Source organism: Delphinapterus leucas, chromosome 1, assembly GCF_059928025.1.
Source record: "Delphinapterus leucas isolate spDelLeu-1000000601 "Yukka" chromosome 1, BTC_Dleu_Yukka2, whole genome shotgun sequence".
In the NCBI taxonomy this organism is placed as follows: Eukaryota; Metazoa; Chordata; class Mammalia; order Artiodactyla; family Monodontidae; genus Delphinapterus; species Delphinapterus leucas.
The window spans coordinates 163,912,408-163,928,955 of record NC_143129.1 but is presented as its reverse complement, the minus strand read 5'-3'; the positions used below and the strand labels follow the sequence as shown (position 1 = coordinate 163,928,955).

The 16,548-nt window shown below is 47.4% G+C and overlaps 1 protein-coding gene across 1 annotated transcript in view; it reads right to left on the bottom strand.

Annotated features, from left to right (window-relative positions):
• Positions 1-16,548, bottom strand: part of CSMD2 (CUB and Sushi multiple domains 2) — a 192,550-nt gene that overhangs the window by 77,123 nt on the left and 98,879 nt on the right. The window contains exons 14-20 of the mRNA XM_089914073.1: positions 16,290-16,406; positions 13,715-13,828; positions 5,757-5,852; positions 4,361-4,564; positions 3,862-3,986; positions 2,899-2,995; positions 1,681-1,785 (exon numbers count right to left, since the gene is read on the bottom strand). Of these exons, the coding sequence (XP_089770199.1) occupies positions 1,681-1,785; positions 2,899-2,995; positions 3,862-3,986; positions 4,361-4,564; positions 5,757-5,852; positions 13,715-13,828; positions 16,290-16,406 (858 nt within the window). The remainder of the gene's footprint in view (positions 1-1,680; positions 1,786-2,898; positions 2,996-3,861; positions 3,987-4,360; positions 4,565-5,756; positions 5,853-13,714; positions 13,829-16,289; positions 16,407-16,548) is intronic.

Sequence of the window (16,548 nt, the reverse complement as noted above, 5' to 3'; positions counted from 1 at the left end):
GGCTTTCTGACCAGCTGCCCATTTCAGTTCTTCCATGCGATGGACATCCTGGGATCCAGCTAATCCTCTCCCAACTACCCGGACAAAGCTCGTTCATTTTGAGACCAGCTGGGCAATGCTGACCCTATCTGGCCTCTAGCAGCAAGTGGGGCTTCCACCTGCCCGTCCTGTCCAAGATGGTCCAGCCAACCACACCTTCCCCCATTTCTTACTTCTCATTCCAAATCTAACTCAGGTACCCCTTCTGTAAAGTCTCACATGACCAGGGTTAGCTCCCCTCTTCTGTACACCCTTAGCGTATCAGGTTGAACTACAATTACTGTTTCCATGTCCATCTCTCCCCCTAGGCTTTGTGCTTTGTGCCTTTTTCATCTTTGTTCCATGGGCACTTAGCACAGGGCGTGCCACATTGCAGGTGTCCAGTGTTTCTTCATGACATTCACTTCTCCACCAGCCTCTGGGAGAAGTGACTGTTCTATCCTTTGAACCACCGCTGTACCTCCTGGCGACACCCCTGTGAGCACCTGGAATGCTGTCATGTCCTGCTCTGTCCACGTGTCTGCCTCTCTCCCATGGACTCAGAGGGGACTCACCCATCTTGATCTTACCCAACCCCAGCATCGCACCTGGCACATTGTAAATACCCTATAAGTAATTGCTGAATGAATGTGTGGCAAACACTGCTGCCAACATATTTTTTCCTGTACCCAGTGGGCATGGGGATGGGCAGGCCATCTTAGGATGAAAGCAGCTGCCCCAGCAACCTCTGTCTTTGTCGTCCCACAAGGCACATCTGCAGCCCTTTTCCTTTTCTTTTTTTAAAAATTAAAATTAATACAATTTTTTTTTTTTTTGTGGTACGCGGGCCTCTCACTGTTGTGGCCTCTCCCGTTGCAGAGCACAGGCTCCGGACCCGCAGGTTCAGTGGCCATGGCTCATGGGCCCAGCCGCTCTGCAGCATGTGGGATCTTCCCGGACCGGGGCACAAACCCGCGTCCCCTGCATCGGCAGGCGGACTCTCAACCACTGTGCCACCAGGGAAGCCCTAATACAATTTTTAAAGGTTACTTTCCACTTACAGTTATTATAAAATATTGGCTATATTCCCCGTGTTGTACAATACATCCTTGAGCCTATCTTATGCCCAGGAGTTTGTACCTCTCCCTCCCCCTGCAACGTTTTTTCTTTAAGAGTTTTCAGTTGTGACCACTCAGGGATGCTGGAAGCCAAGATGTAAGGTTTTGAGAGTGGGAGAGGAGTGAAGTTTGCAATGAGGAGAAGAACTTCAAGGACAGTTGCATCATTGACCAGGGGTTGGAGAAGTCAGTTTTTAGGACTGGAGGAGGAGAGAACCTCCATTGTCTCACAACCCAAATAATCTACTGGGCCCAAGCCGGTGACCCGGCCCCCCTCCCACTCCTGTGTGGACACAGAGGAAGCACACAGGTTTTTGAGGAACGGACCCTTGGGTGAGAGCCCTGGCTCCACCACTTCCTGGCTGTGTGTCTTGAGGAGGTTTCAGACCTTCTCTGAGCTTACGCATCCCCATCTAGCTTGGCGTCAGGCTTCAGTGGGGTGCAGAATATATAGCCCCAGGATAAGCCCCGCTCCTTGTGGGAACTTGGGCCCTGTCAGTTCCCACCCTGAACCCTGCAAGCCGCTGACACTCTGGATTCTCACTTTTGTACTCCAAGTGGAAGCCGGCTGCAGACACGCTGATGTCTGAGTAGAAATGCAGGTAGAGCTGGTTGGAGGTGCTGTTCAGCAGGGCAGGCACGGTCGTACCTGGCGAGGAAACAGGGACCAATCAGACTTAGCCTCTCCTCACCCCTGGGCGCCTCCCCATTTCGCCGGCTGTTGCTACCTGCTGACGTTCTGCTCCCAAGGCCCCCAGATGTTCCCAGTTACCAAACTCACTGAATGACAAATTAGCTCTCCTTAGTGTGCTGGGTCTCCAACGGCTGAGGGAGGAGAGACTCCAAACAACTTCCTGCAAAAAAGCAGTGGCAGAGCCACGTGCCAGCAGCAGGGTGACTTCCCTCAGGTGGCCTATGAGTTTGGTCCCCTTCCAGGCGTCTTCAAAGTGACTGTGACGTGGATAATTCTCTAGGCCATTCAGGCAGTGTAGACAGCTTATCTGGGGCACATGACGCCTCTTAGGTCTTGACAGCATGAAGTTCTGGGGTCTACAAGACCCAGATAATTGCCCTGACCTTTGGGCAAAATCACACACCACACTTAGAAGTCCACTGCTGGAATGGAAAGTGGTGTGGCCACTCTGCTGACAGTCCCTCAGAAGAGTTACATATAGAATCACATATGACCCAGGAATTCCACTCCTAGGTGTATACCCAAGAGACCTGAAAACATGTTCCCATGGAAACTCATACGTGAATGTCCACAGCAACATTATTCAAAATTAGCCAACAAGTTGGAAACAACCAAATGTCCATCAACTGAGGAATGGATGAATGAAATGTGGTCTGTCCACACGGTGAAGTGCTGATGTGTGCTGTACATGGTGACCCTTGAAAACGTTACACTGAGTGAAAGAAGCCACACCCAGAAGGCCATATATTGTAGGACTCCATTTTTGCGAAATGTCTGGAATGAGCAAATCCATAGAGATGGAAAGTAGCTTAGTGATTGCCAGGGAGTGCGGGGGTGCGGGACAATGGGGAGTGTGTACAGATGGGTACCTGGTTTCTTTTTGGGGTGATGAAAATGATCTGGGATTGGATAGCGGTGATGGTTGTAGAAGCTTGTGAATATACTAAAACCTGCTAAATTGTACGCTTTAAAATGGCAAATTTTATGGCATGTGAATTACATTTCAATAATAATAATAAAAGTCCACTACTGCCCTCAGAGTCCAGGTCCCTAGAAGCCCCACCTCACCTGAGAAACTCCCCAGCATGGTTACAGTGTTGTCTGCACCATCAAACACTTCCAGGGAGTCCCAGTTCTGCTCTGTGACAAAACTGACGACTTGAATCTGGAAAGGCAGGGGGATTGAACCATGGGTTAGGCAGCCCTTCCTCTTCTCCTCCCTTCCCATCTACGTGAAGGGAGGAGCACCTAGTCTGGACCCGACACTGTGCTAGGAACTCTGATAAAAATAAGATGCAGTCCCTGTCCCCCAGCAGTTCATCGTCCAGTGGCGGAGAGAGGTATGAGATGCTTGCACGGCATGGGGTACTCTGTCAGGTAGAGAACGGAGAAAGGAAAGTCCAGGCTACTTTGGTCCAGCTGGCCTCCCCCTCACTTCTCCAACACTCCTTGGGTTTCCTCACTTTCCTGTCTCCACTGCACCAGACAGGATGTCTGCTGTGAGCCAGTAACCCGTGCCTGGTTGGACCTGTCCACCTTGAGTCCCTGCGGCTCCCCTCTGTTGGCCTTGCCCGCCCCAGGCCCTCCTCCCGGCCGCTGCAGCTGTCCTGGGCCTCCTCCAACTGGCTGTCACCCCCGGGCACCAGTATGGTCCCGATTCCACTGCAGCCTCAGGCTGCGGGTGCGACCCCCCAGGTGTGCGCCGGGTGCTGTCCCTGCTTCATCTGTGCTTGCCGGCTTGCCCCCTTCCCCTCACCTGCAATGCCTCCTCTTCCATCCCCCTACACTCTGAAGAACAGAACCCTTCAAGCCGTTTGAGAAACATCTACGATTCCTCCCCAGCCTTCACACTCCAGCTCCGGGCCCACCTCCTTCTTCTGGCTTCCCTGATGGCCGAGCCAGCACCCACCCTTTGTCCTTCCTGAGCCGGGACCTGTTGTGTTTTTCTGTTTGTGGGCCTCCCCCGCACACCTGGCCTGAGGGGCAGGGACAGGCTGCTGTGTCTGCCCCCGGCACCCCCTTGGCCCTCACCTGGATGCCAGCGCCTTCGGGGACCATGATCTTCCACACGCAGTTGAGGCTGTTGAGGTACGGCTCGGGGAAGCCGGGGGACAGGATGGTGCCCCTGCGTTCCGTGAGGTTGCCGCCACAGGGCACTGGGAAGGAGGCCGCTCTGGTCTCTGTGGGTCCCCAGGGGAGCCTCCCCGGCAGACCCCTCCCAGGGCCCCCGGCCTCGCTGTGACTCCACCCCTGGCTGGCTTCCCCATGCTGGGCCCCAGCCCTGCCCCCTCCCGTGGCTCCTCCCCATACGACCCTCCTGAGGGACCTGGTTCCCGCTCCCCCGCCCCCATGTCCCTCCCCCAGCAGCCCCCACTGCTCCTCCTCGCTGTCTTCACGCCGACCCACAGGACGAGGGCTTGGCTGGAAGGGGTCCCCCTCTGAAGTCACTCTGGCCGGCGGAGCTGCTGTGTGTCTTGCTGTGTGTTGGCCGGCCACCCTCGCCCCCAAGTCCTGGTTGTCTAGGACTCACCCACACACGTTGGGGCTGAGACATTCCACTGGGCCAAGGCCCCGGGAACAGGAAGGCACTCGATTTCTGGGGAGCCCTGCAGGGCGTAGCCGGAGTTGCATTCGAAGCGGACGGTGGCGCCCACCGAGAAGTCACTGCCCAGCCTCCTGCCATAGCGGGGTTCCGGCACCGAGCTGCACTGCGTGGCGCTGGTCCGGGGCACCGCTGCAGGGGACAAGGGCGCTGAGGGGCAGGCCGCACCCCTCTAGAAACTGGTCCGGGGATGGGCACACCGGGGGGCTGGAACTGGGTGGGGACCTTGACAGGCTCTGCGTGCTTTCCCTCAGAGCCAGGGTAGGAGGCTTTCTAGGATGAGGCCCAACTTACTGAAACATAGCTAGACATACAATGTTGTAGCACAGCTTCTGGAAACCATGGGAGGCACTGTGAGCCCCCTGGGCCCAGAATTTAGGCCCAGTTGTGCTCTCTGCCTTCCCAATGAAGGCCCGTGCCCAGTAGGGTCCCATGTCCCCTAACAGGGAGAATGGCCCTTCCTTCTCCCCTGACCCTGATTTGCCCTCTTCACCCCGTGTGCCTGAAGACCCTGCCCAGGGCCCTGCTCTCATGACCTGAATCTCCCTTCCTCCTACCTACAGGGGCTAATAGGACCTTTGAACCCAGGCCCCAGGGAGGGTGTCCCAGGGGTAGGATTACCCCTGCACAAGGCAATACAGCTCATCCTGGGCGGTGGAATGAACAGGACCATTTTTGGAACCTGAGCCTTAGAAGAGTGGACGTCCTGCTGGACAGAGGGGGGCTGGGGCCTCCAGGTGGAGGCCAGGGCGCTCCAAGACTTGGCCTTTCCGGGCTCGTAAGGAAGGGAATGGACACTGATTAGCTGCTTCATGCCAGCTACTCTGTGAACTCTTTTAACGCCATCAGTGAGGTAATATGATCACCCTCATTTTACAGGTGAACAAACTGCGGCTCCAAGAGGAGTAGCTGGTGCCCAGTTAGAAAGTGACAGAGCTGGGACCCAAATCCATGTCCAACTCACTCCAAAGCCTGTGTTTTCCCCGCACCTTTACTGGGTCTTGCAGACACAACCAGGTAAGAGGCCTGGGCTGGTCTTCCCAATGCCATCAGGACTGTGCCAGACAACGGGCAGTGGGGGTGTGTGCAAATTAGCTTCCCTTCTATGATTTCTTCCCTTATCCAGCATGGAGTTTGGTCCAAGAATTGTCTGTTGGGTACATGAATGTATAACATTCAACTGAATTTCAGGGAACTGCCCCACAAACCCGTAACTGCCCCCAAACACCCTAAGAATGAGGCTCAGACTAGGGGGTCAAAGGTCCCTGTTTTCTCTGAAGAACTGAGACTGCCTTCACACCTCCCACGTCCACGTCCTGCATACCTTGGTAGACAAAGTGGAAGCCTCTGGCTGGAACTTGGCCTTTGGCACTGAACTTAATGAGGACTTGATTGGAGGTGGCCAAGGGCAGCGATTCTCCTGCAGAGATAAGGGGCAAGGAGGAGAGGAAGACTGTGAGTCCAGCAGTCGGGCCTGGCGGGTAAAATCCTGGCCAGGATGGAGGGGCTGCGCACAACCCACACAGCAGCCCCTTCCACCTCCCAGGTCTTCCTAAAATGAAACCTCACATTTTTACTGCAAGTTATAGTTTAAAGATTACAGAAAGCTTTCACATCCGTGGTCTTAATGTTGACCCATGTCAATGTGAGGTTGGCTTTCAGTACCTGCAGTTTTTAGATCAAGAAAGATAGGTTCAGATCAAATGACCTGCTTGGAAAGGAGAAAGCTTCTGAAGATGTGTTGACCCACATGGATGGGAGGAGAATGGCCATTACCAAACTGACTGGTGGTTTACTTGGAAAACTGATATTAATCTGATAAAAACAAACAAACAAAAAAGGCACCAAGTTCTGGAAAGGAGGGTGACGTAATCACTGGAGAGTAACTGGCTTTTCCCAGATGCCCTGTGAGATGATTGACAACCAGAGTGATCATATAATTTATTGCTCATACTAGGACACTTCCGAGAGTCAAAGGGCATGCTATTAATAAGTATGCTGGGACAACCAAGTGAAAGCTGGGACTATCCCAGGCAAAGCAGGGTGTATTGTCACCCAAACAATAACACAATAAAGTGGGGAAAGTCCACACAGACACAGGAAGCTAAGGAAGCCCAATAGCTTCTATATCAGAAGATAAAGATATATCTTCTGTTTGATGTGGTACAGACAGACCTGCAGCCGTGAGGTGGAGTCCTGCTCACCATCGCCTTCCTGTGGAAGCTGAGGGAGAATGTGGGGTGATGGGCAGTGGCATGACCACTCTGCATGCTGCCCCTCCATAGCCTTAGGGACCCCTGGGACTATCTGCTGACCCCACCGTCAGAAGGGAAGTGGGGGTTACAGAAAGCCAGGCTACATCACTTCAGGGAGGCTTGGAGTTGGAACCACCCAAGGAGCCGTTGGGAGGCACATCTGGGGTCCACCAGTGCTTCCAAAAAGCCCATGTGATGCTACTGGCCATGGGGATTAGAGAGCCTTTTTCACAACACACTTAGATTTACATAGATCCCAGGTGGCTGAGCCTAGGAGTCACTGCCCAGCTAAATTCTGGCTGCCAAAGCAAAAAGAAACTCATGAAGAAAAGCTTTTCTTGATTTTCACCACCATCTCTAGTTCCTCCTCTCAATAAATGTGAGCAGAACAAACTCAACTTTTCCATTTTTCCATCATCTGGCCGGATACCTGTGGAGTAGGACCCCCCCGTAATCTCTCACAGGATCCATTTCAACTCCCAGTGATGGACGTATGCAGCTTTCCCTCTCCAGGAATAAACACACAGTAAAATCACTGGACATAAGAAAAGATTCCAAAGTTTTAAGGTAGGAGACCTCTCAGAAGTCAAAGCAAGTATCTTTATGTGAACTACAACAAAGAACAGGTAAAAATCTCAGAAGATTTTTAATAGCGGTTGTCACAAGATTAAATTCAGCATTGCGTCTCTGAAATTAGAGGAAGATGTGTCAAAGGACAGATCTGAGATCAGTAAAAGCTACAAAGAGATGAGAAACTCTAGCACATGGAGCTGGATTCTGCAGAAATTGAACAGCAAAGTGGAGATTAAATTTGGGAAATTCTTCCAGAATCCACAGAAAAAGGATAAAGAGATTAAACTAATGAGAGAAATGACAAGTGACATGGAAGACAGGCAGAAAAAAAATCCAATATGCATATATCAAGAATTCTAGAGAGAGAAGACAAGAGAAATTGAACGAGAAAAAATAATTTAAGAAGGAAGACAACTTTCTAAGCTTGAGAAAGGCTTGAGGTTTTTGAATGAGATTGTTCACAAAGTGCCGGATCTAATTAATGAAAAGAGATTTCCACCACAACAATCCTCGTGGGCTTTTCCATTTTAAAAATAAAGAAAAAAATGTGAACGGTTTTTAAAAGAGAAAAGCGTGGGTTGCCTACAAGGACAAAGAATCAGGTTGAATTTCAACTCATCTATAATATTAACTATTGGAATAAAGTAACCACTGCAGCTTTGAAATGTTTGTGGCCCATAATCTGATTTATAATCAGGTTGTCATTTATATGATACATCAAAGGAAAGGCATTCTCATACATGCAAGGTGACAGAAAGTACTGCAGTGAGGAGCCCTACTTTTAAAAAACGAACCAAAGTAGGGAAATCAAAAACTATCAGGGATAAAGACAACTAGGAAAATATAGTTAAACCCAATTAATTATTGTTAAAGAGGGAACAAAACTAAATGCAAATGGAAAAACTTGTTCTTGGGGAAGAAGTCCATAATTATAAAATAATTACTAATAACATTGATAAAGTCCAAATGTATCAGCAAAGCTTGGAAATTAGAGATGGGTCAGGTACGAATGGAAACGTGAAGAAGCAAAAGCAAAACAAAACAAACAAAACCCCAGAACGAACAAAACAAGGTGACAGATAGCAGGCCACGTGTTTCACTTATAAGTAAACTTCCTCTTAAAAGAAAAAGACTCTCAAGGAAAATGAGAAAAGATAAATCAGGCAAACACAGATACAAAATTGTTAGAAACACAGGAAGACAACAAAATATCACAATTGCGCTGGCAGACACTTTCACACAACATTCTCATTGATACATAAATAGAAAAACAAAAGGAAGACTGTTGAGTTGTGGTCTTTAAGCTTTTCTTTTTCTCCCCCAGCCCAGCCTCAGGGACAGGGACACAGTTCACTCCCATCAGCACCAAAGGATCATCATCAGTGTTTCTCTATATGAGGAGTAAGAGGTGATCTGAGGATATTGATATTAATGTATATAGGTCCTATACTTCTATTTCTCTATCCATCTATCTATCCATCCATCCACCCACCTATCAGTCATCTATCTCTATCCCTATTTGTTTCTATTTCTATTGGTCGTTTACATTTCTATCTATCCCTATACCTATATCCATATTTATATCTACAGGTCCTAAGTGTATACCTATCTCTCTACCTGTACCTATGCTTATACTTCTATATCTATGGATATACTTATATCTATCTATCTATCAAGAGATTTTGAAAAAGCACCTTACCCTCCAAAATCCTGATTTACACTCTTGGATGAGTGTGTATGTGTGGGGTGTTCCATTTCATTGAGAACCACTGATATAATGGGTTTGAATAATAAAAATGAGTAAGCCTTGGACTTCCCTGGTGTCACAGTGGTTGAGAGTCCGCCTGCCAATGCAGGGGACACGGGTTCGTGCCCCGATCCGGGAAGATCCCACATGCCGCGGAGCGGCTGGGCCCGTGAGCCATGGCCGCTGAGCCTGCGCGTCCGGAGCCTGTGCTCCGCAACGGGAGAGGCCACAACAGTGAGAGGCCCGCATAACACACACACACACACACACACACACACACAAAATGAGTAAGCCTTATCTAATGGCTATTACAAAGCTTACTGAATCCTAACAGTAAATCTAGGAGGTAGAAGTTTTACTTTTTGCACTTTGCACATGAGGAAACTGAAGCTCGGAGTGGCCAAGGATTGTGACGGCAAGCACCTAGCATGCAAGTTGGAGAGTTGAGATTACAGACCAGGCAGTGTGGCCACAGGGCCTGAGCTCACCCCTTCTCTCCACGTGGACTCTCTACGCAACAGAGAACACACATTCTTCTCGGATAATTAAGGAATTAAAAAAAATGTCCTTGGCTACTGAGAGGACCTCATTGAATCCCCAAAGTAGAAATGGTACAGGCTGCATTCTCTAACTACCTGGCAATGAAAATAGAGATTAACACAAATGTTTAAATGTAACGGGAACAAAATCCAGGTTCTTGGGGAAAAAGAAGAGACATCCTTAAACAACTCTTGGGCAGAAAGAGTAAATCATGATCATGGGTTATTGAGAAAGTAATGACGATGAAAATAGTACATATCAAAATTTATGGCATGAAGCCAAAACTACGCTTAGAGGTGAATATATATATGCTGTAAACATGCTTCTTTATTACACAGAGAAAATAAACAAAACTCTCAATTCAAAAAGTTACAACAAGAAGAATAAAATAATCTGAAAAAAAGGGGAGACGTTATGAAACAAAAGCGGGGTTCAGTTAATTATAAAACAATAACAAAGTCTACAGGAGAATTGATAAGTTGAATATAAAACAGAATGAAGCCAACAAAATGAAACAAACTAAACAATATAAAACCTCTGGTCCAGCTGAGAAGGGCAACTATGAATATACCATTCAGTCTGTGGAGCTTGTTATTATTTTCTAATTAATTAACCTCTGCTTTTGTTTCATGACATCTCTCCTCCTATTTTTCTTCAGATTATTTTGTTCTTCTTGTGTATAACCACTAATACAAAAGAGATTAAACATCATCATAGGATATTATGTAAGCGATGGTGTTACATTTAAAGTAACCACAAAATAGATTTTTTTACTGACGTATAAAATATTAACATTGATGTTAAGGTAATATACCTGACTAGACCAATAACCATGGAAGAAAGTAAAAGAAAAACTACTGAAAAGAGATAAAATAATGAGACAAATTTATTTTCAGATGACATCGCTTCTTGCCTAGAGGACCCAGGAGAATCAGTTGGCAGTGTTAGCATTATTATGGAGGGTTCAGTGACTTTACAAGATGAATATACCTCAAATATCAGTCTTCTAATATACTAGCAAAGACCACTTAGAAAATATAATGGTGGGGCCGGCAGGTGATGCCGGGGGGAGACTCATTTACAGTAGCAGCAACAAAAATTCCACAAAATATCTAGAAATAAAGTTAACAGAAAATGGATACTGCCTAAATGAAAATTATAGCACCTTTCCAAAGGTGTTTTTTGTTTGTTTCTTTCAAAAGATAATAGAGAGACATACCATATTCCTAATGGGAAATAGAGTTACTATTATAAACATGTGAGTTCTCCCCCAATTAATCTATAAGTTTAATGGAATTCCAATGAAAATTCCAAGGCAATTTTTTTAACTTGATATAATATTTCTAAAAGTTATTTGGAAGCAAAATTAAGCAAGAATAATCAATAAAAAATTCAAAATCAAGAATGACAATGGGGGGCTTCCCTGGTGGCGCAGTGGTTGAGAGTCCGCCTGCTGATGCAGGGGACACGGGTTCACGCCCCGGTCCCGGAAGATCCCACATGCCGCAGAGCGGCTGGGCCCGTGAGCCATGGCCGCTGAGCCTGTGTGTCCGGAGTCTGTGCTCCGCGGCGGGAGAGGCCACAGCAGTGAGAGGCCCATGTACCGCAAAAAAAAAAAAAAAAAAAAAAGAATGGCAATGGGGACTTACAGAACCATATGTTTAAAATTATTATAGTGTTAAACATTATTATAATGTTACACGAATTAAAGCTTTTTGATACTGATACAAGAATAAACAGAGGAGTCTAGAAACATACCTTTAACTTTATAAAAACTTAATATATGTGAATCTGGCATTTTGAAAATTTCATTAAAACAACTGATTAACTAAATTTGCAAGATGTTGGTTAGGTGTTCCCTAGTTTAAATAATAAATCAAAATAAATTCCAAAGGTATTAAAAGAAAAAATGAAACTAAAACAGAAGTAAAGGAAAACCCAGAGGAATATTTATTTAGTCAGCAGAAAAGTAGAGGAGAAAACTATAACAGAAAACATTAATAGATTTAATATCATGGGAAACTTAGATTTTCTGACATTAAAACCTAACCTGAAGAAAATTAAATGGCAAATGACAAACTACAGGGGAAGATTTTTCATAGCATATACTATAGATAAGAGGTTTTTATGGCATTTAATATATATAGCTTCTAATAATATGGAGCTCTACTAAATACATACAAAAATAATTTACAAGTAAATTCACAAATAAAAAATTCATGGGCCAATAATTACATTATACAAGGTTAACCTAAGTTGTAATAAAAAAGGCAAATTAAAAAATGAGATACCGTTTTCACTTTTCAAACTGATGATGTTTTTGTTTTCTTAATTACCTAGGTTTTGTGAGAATAAAACGTGCCCTCTTTCTTTTTGAAAAATATCTTTATTGGAGTATAATTGCTTTACAATATTGTGTTAGTTTCTGCTGTACAACAAAGTGAGTCAGCTATATGTATACATATACCCCCATATCCCCTCCCTCTTGAGCCTCCCTCCCACCCTCCCTATCCCACCCCTCTAGGTGTTCACAAAGCATCGAGCTGATCTCCCTGTGCTGTACAGCAGCTTCCCACTAGACATCCATTTTACATTTGGTAGTGTATATATGTCAGTGGCACTCTCTCACTCTGTCCCAGCTTCCCCTTCCCCTACTGTGTCCTCAAGTCTGTTCTCTGTGTCTGCGTCTTTATTCCTGCCCTCCCACTAGGTTCATCAGTACGGGTTTTTTAGATTCCATATATGTGCGTTAGCATAAGGTACTTGTTTCTATCTTTCTGACTTACTTCACCGTGTATGACAGACTCTAGGTCCATCCACCTCATTACAAGTAACTCAGTTTCGTTCCTCTTCATGGCCAAGTAATATTCCATTGTATATATGTGCCACATCTTCTTTATCCATTCGTCTGTCGATGGGCATTTAGGTTGCTTCCATGTCCTGGCTATTGTAAATAGTGCCGCAGTGAACATTGGGGTGCATGTGTCTTTTTGAATTATGGTTTTCTTAGGGTACATGCCCAGTAGTGGGATTGCTGGGTCATATGGTAGTTTTATTTTTAGTTTTTTAAGGAACCTCCATACTGTTCTCCATAGTGGCTGTATCAATTTACATTCCCACCAACAGTGCAAGAGGGCTCCCTTTTCTCCACACCCTCTCCAGCATTTATTGTTTCTAGGTTTTTTGATGATGGCCATTCTGACTGGTGTGAGGTGATACCTCATTGTGGTTTTGATTTGCATTTCTCTAATGACTAGTGATGTTGAACATCTTTTCATGTGTTTGCTGGCAATCTGTATGTCTACTTTGGAGAAATGTCTGTTTAGGTCTTCTGCCCATTTTTGGATTGGGTTGTTTGTTCTTTTGTTATTGAGCTGCAAAAACATGTCCTCTTATTTGTTGGTGAACAAAATGGTTAAGAACTTTCTGGAGCGATATTTGACAATCTTTATAAAAAGCCTTAAAGATCACACATTTCCTTTAACTTAGCAATTCTACTTCTAGATATTCTAAGGTAATAGAGATGTATACAAAGATATATGTATACTATACTGAATTACTATTCATGAGAGTGAAAAATAAGAAAACAATCTAAATGTTCAATAATAGAGAATTCATTACATAAATTTTAAATAACTATATGATAGACTTTTATGCAGCATTTAAAAATCCTATTACAGAGGAAAATAAAAAAAGAAATGCTCACAATGAACATTTTAATAAAAATACGTATATTGTTGTGTTCAATAAAAAATGTAAAAGATTAAGTCCAAGTAGATATAAAGACTGGAAGGAAATACACTCCACCTTTTCAGTGGTTCTTTCGGGGTGGTTTTTATTTTAATTCTCTACACAATTAATTTGTCTTGCCGCTAAGTTTTCTACAATGAAAGTGCAACATGTTTATCATTAGAAAAACAGGTTGGGTCTCAATATCAACCCACAGGGGAATGCTATACCACTTGGGGGCGTGTAGACACAGCTTGGGGTGAGGGTAGCCTCTGAAGCTTCCTTCTATGTGGTGTCATGAGGAGCTGACAGCAGCAGCGTACGACAAACACAAAGGTGTGGCTCCACCGTGGCCACGCCCTGCTCACAGGGCCTCCCTCCTCCTTCCCCGCGACGCCCCGCCCACCACCCTCACCGTGCTGGCCCAGCCCTGGGTACCTGTGTGGGAGCCCGAGAGGGAGCCGAGGAGCTGCGAGTGCGGGTTGTGGCCGTCATGCACCTCCACCACGTCGTTGAGGGCCGTGTAGAAGAAGGCAAACTGTCCAAACACCACTGCGGAGGAGACACGGTGCAGAGAGCTCAGGGGCAAGGCTGGGCGGCCGTGCCGGGGGGGAGCCCTGGACAGCTGGAGGAGCAGGGCGACCTCAGAGGAGGTTGTCGGTTCATAGGGCTAACTGCTTGCTGAGCCATTCCACTGGCTGATTAGACACTGGGCACAGGGATGCGGGGACCTGGGAAGGATCGGGCTGGCATTCTCCACGCAGGTCAAGATGATATTGTGGACTGCACGAGCAGCCAGGCTAACCCTAGTCCTTTCTCAAGTTGCAGTGGAAGCAGCTACTCTAGGAAAACGAAGAGCTTTCCGTAACTTCCCCGTGTTCCATGTTGATCTCAGGACCCTGTATTTTCCTTCACTTTTTCTTCGAAGATCCAGCCAATGAGGGCATCCCCTGGATACAAGATCCCACACATTTAAGAGGCATGAGGGTGCTGAGTAGCAGCCTTCTCCTGAGGAAGGAGCAACTGTCCATGGAAGAGGCAAACATCTCTACCTCATTTCCCTCTGGCAAATCCAAGGACAGAGGCAAAATGACATGTATTGAGCACCTACTCTGTGCTGGGTACCATGCTTGCCATGCACGTCATCTTCTTCAACACTGACTCTTCCAGATATCTGATTTTATAGACAAAGAAACTGAAGCTCAGAGGTTGAGTTCCCCAAGGCCACTCAACTAGCTCATGGGAGGGGGTTGAAAAACTGGTGGACCATGACCTCAAGGAGTCCCCTTTCAGACAAGACCTAAGGGCCCTGCCCTTTGATGGCTATCACAGGGTCTTTCCTCAACTGTCCCATCTCTGCCAGTCACTGCTGGAGAGGCTGGGGTTACTGGCCCTGCGGGGCCATGGGGGGCACAGCTCCATTTCAGACCCTGATACATTCTGCCTGCCCCGGTCTCCCATTTGGCTGGGTGCATAAGAGACAGTCCAAAGTGAAAAAAAAAAAAACAAACCACTTAAGCAAATAGATAAACAAAATAATTTCAGATAGTGTTACATTTTAGAGGCAGTGAGAGAAAAGTGATAAGGCAAGGCAGTCCACTTCAGATAGGGGGTCAAAGAAAGATCTATGAGGAGAGGGTGTTAAGGCTGAGACACAGGTTGGGGACAAGTATTTCCGACCTGAGGCAAAAATCTGCACCTAAATCCCTGGGCTTAGCATCAGTAAAAAAGAGAAGATGCTTGGGACAGATCACGACCCCTCCTAGAGTCAGCTCTCCACATACAGGTTCCAGCTCAGTGAAACTGCCCAGCCTCGGGGCTGGCGGCCTGCAAAGGCGTGAGCTCTTTATTACTGGAGGAATTTTGCAGCCCAGCTATCGAGGACTCGGCTCTGGGTGGCAGGTGGGACTGGACAACCTTTCAGTACTTTCCTAACTGTGATCCTACAGGTCCAAAGCTCCCGCCACATGCATGTGCCGGGGAGCGTGTGCCCCCACACACGAGTGTGCAGGTGCTGGTGTGGGAGTGGAGCCCGACGGCAAGAGCTGTGGGTAAAGATGAGGCTGGGAATTTACAGAGGGCAGAAAACACGTCTCTCTCATCTCTGCAGCTCTGGTTCCCAGCAGAGTGCGAGGTCCCTAGGAGGTGCTTAATAAATGTTTGGTGAATGATCAGGCCTTGCCCCATGCTCGGTCCATCCTAGCTCTTGGGAAAAAGCAGCCAGTTCTCTGCAGGCTGCCCCATCTCAGATGGTCAGGATATATATACATGACCTTTACCCCGCTAATGCCAACTCTGTTTAGAAATAGTTGTTCCTCTTCCTACAAAGAGGAGATCCAGGGAGAAAGCGGCCCGGCCAGTCACTGATTGCCCGGGTACCACCAGCCTGTGACCCTCAGGAACTTCCTGAATCCTCCAGAGCTGCCAGGACTCTTACCTGTCCCACTGCTAACCAGGTGACAAGGCTGGCTTCTTTTTGCCGGGGCCTCTTGGAATCTGAAGGTTTCTCTGCCTTTCCAGGGCCCTGACCTGCTGCTCTCTTTTTTTCTTGCTCATCCTACCAATTGCTGCTGGACCAGGCTCCCGCTCACAGACGGAACAGTGGAATGAAGGGGCGCCCAGCTCCCTCACCTGTACGTTCAAGTCCAGCTCAGTCCCACTCCTTTCCTTCTTCCTGGCGCTCCGCCACCCTCCCCTGGGTTCCCGGTCGGCCTGGGTCTGCAGCACCTCTATGCAGACCCGGGCTGGGCTAGGGAGCCCCCGGTGCACCCTGCCTTCCCTCTGTCCTGGTTGGTCCCTCCCTAACCACCCCACCCTTGGTTCCAGCAGGTCTCACTGGTCCCTTCCTCCCGTGTGTATCAGGAGCGTACTCTACAGCCCACTGCAGAGCAACGGCACGCAGCTGTCCTCTGAGGGAGGCTGCTCGGCCCATTGGCACGATAGGAGTGGAAACAATTTGGAGTGGAATTGGAAGGCGTTGGAAAACATAAACAAATATACACAAAATCCATACCGTAGTCCTTGGGCACGGTGACAAAATACAGGCAGATCTGTCCACTGGTGTAGTTCTGGGGGTAGTTAGGGGACAAGACCACTCCATCTGAACCCACATACTGTCCCCCACAGGGGGCTGAAAAAGAAATCAGGTAGAGGGCCAGGTGACCTCATGCGCCTCTCATCAGCTGTCCACCCTCCGTCTCTGCCCACTCTCAGCCTGACCTTCTGGCCCTGGTGGGGCTGCTCTGAGGTCTGAAGCCACTAATGTGGAGGAG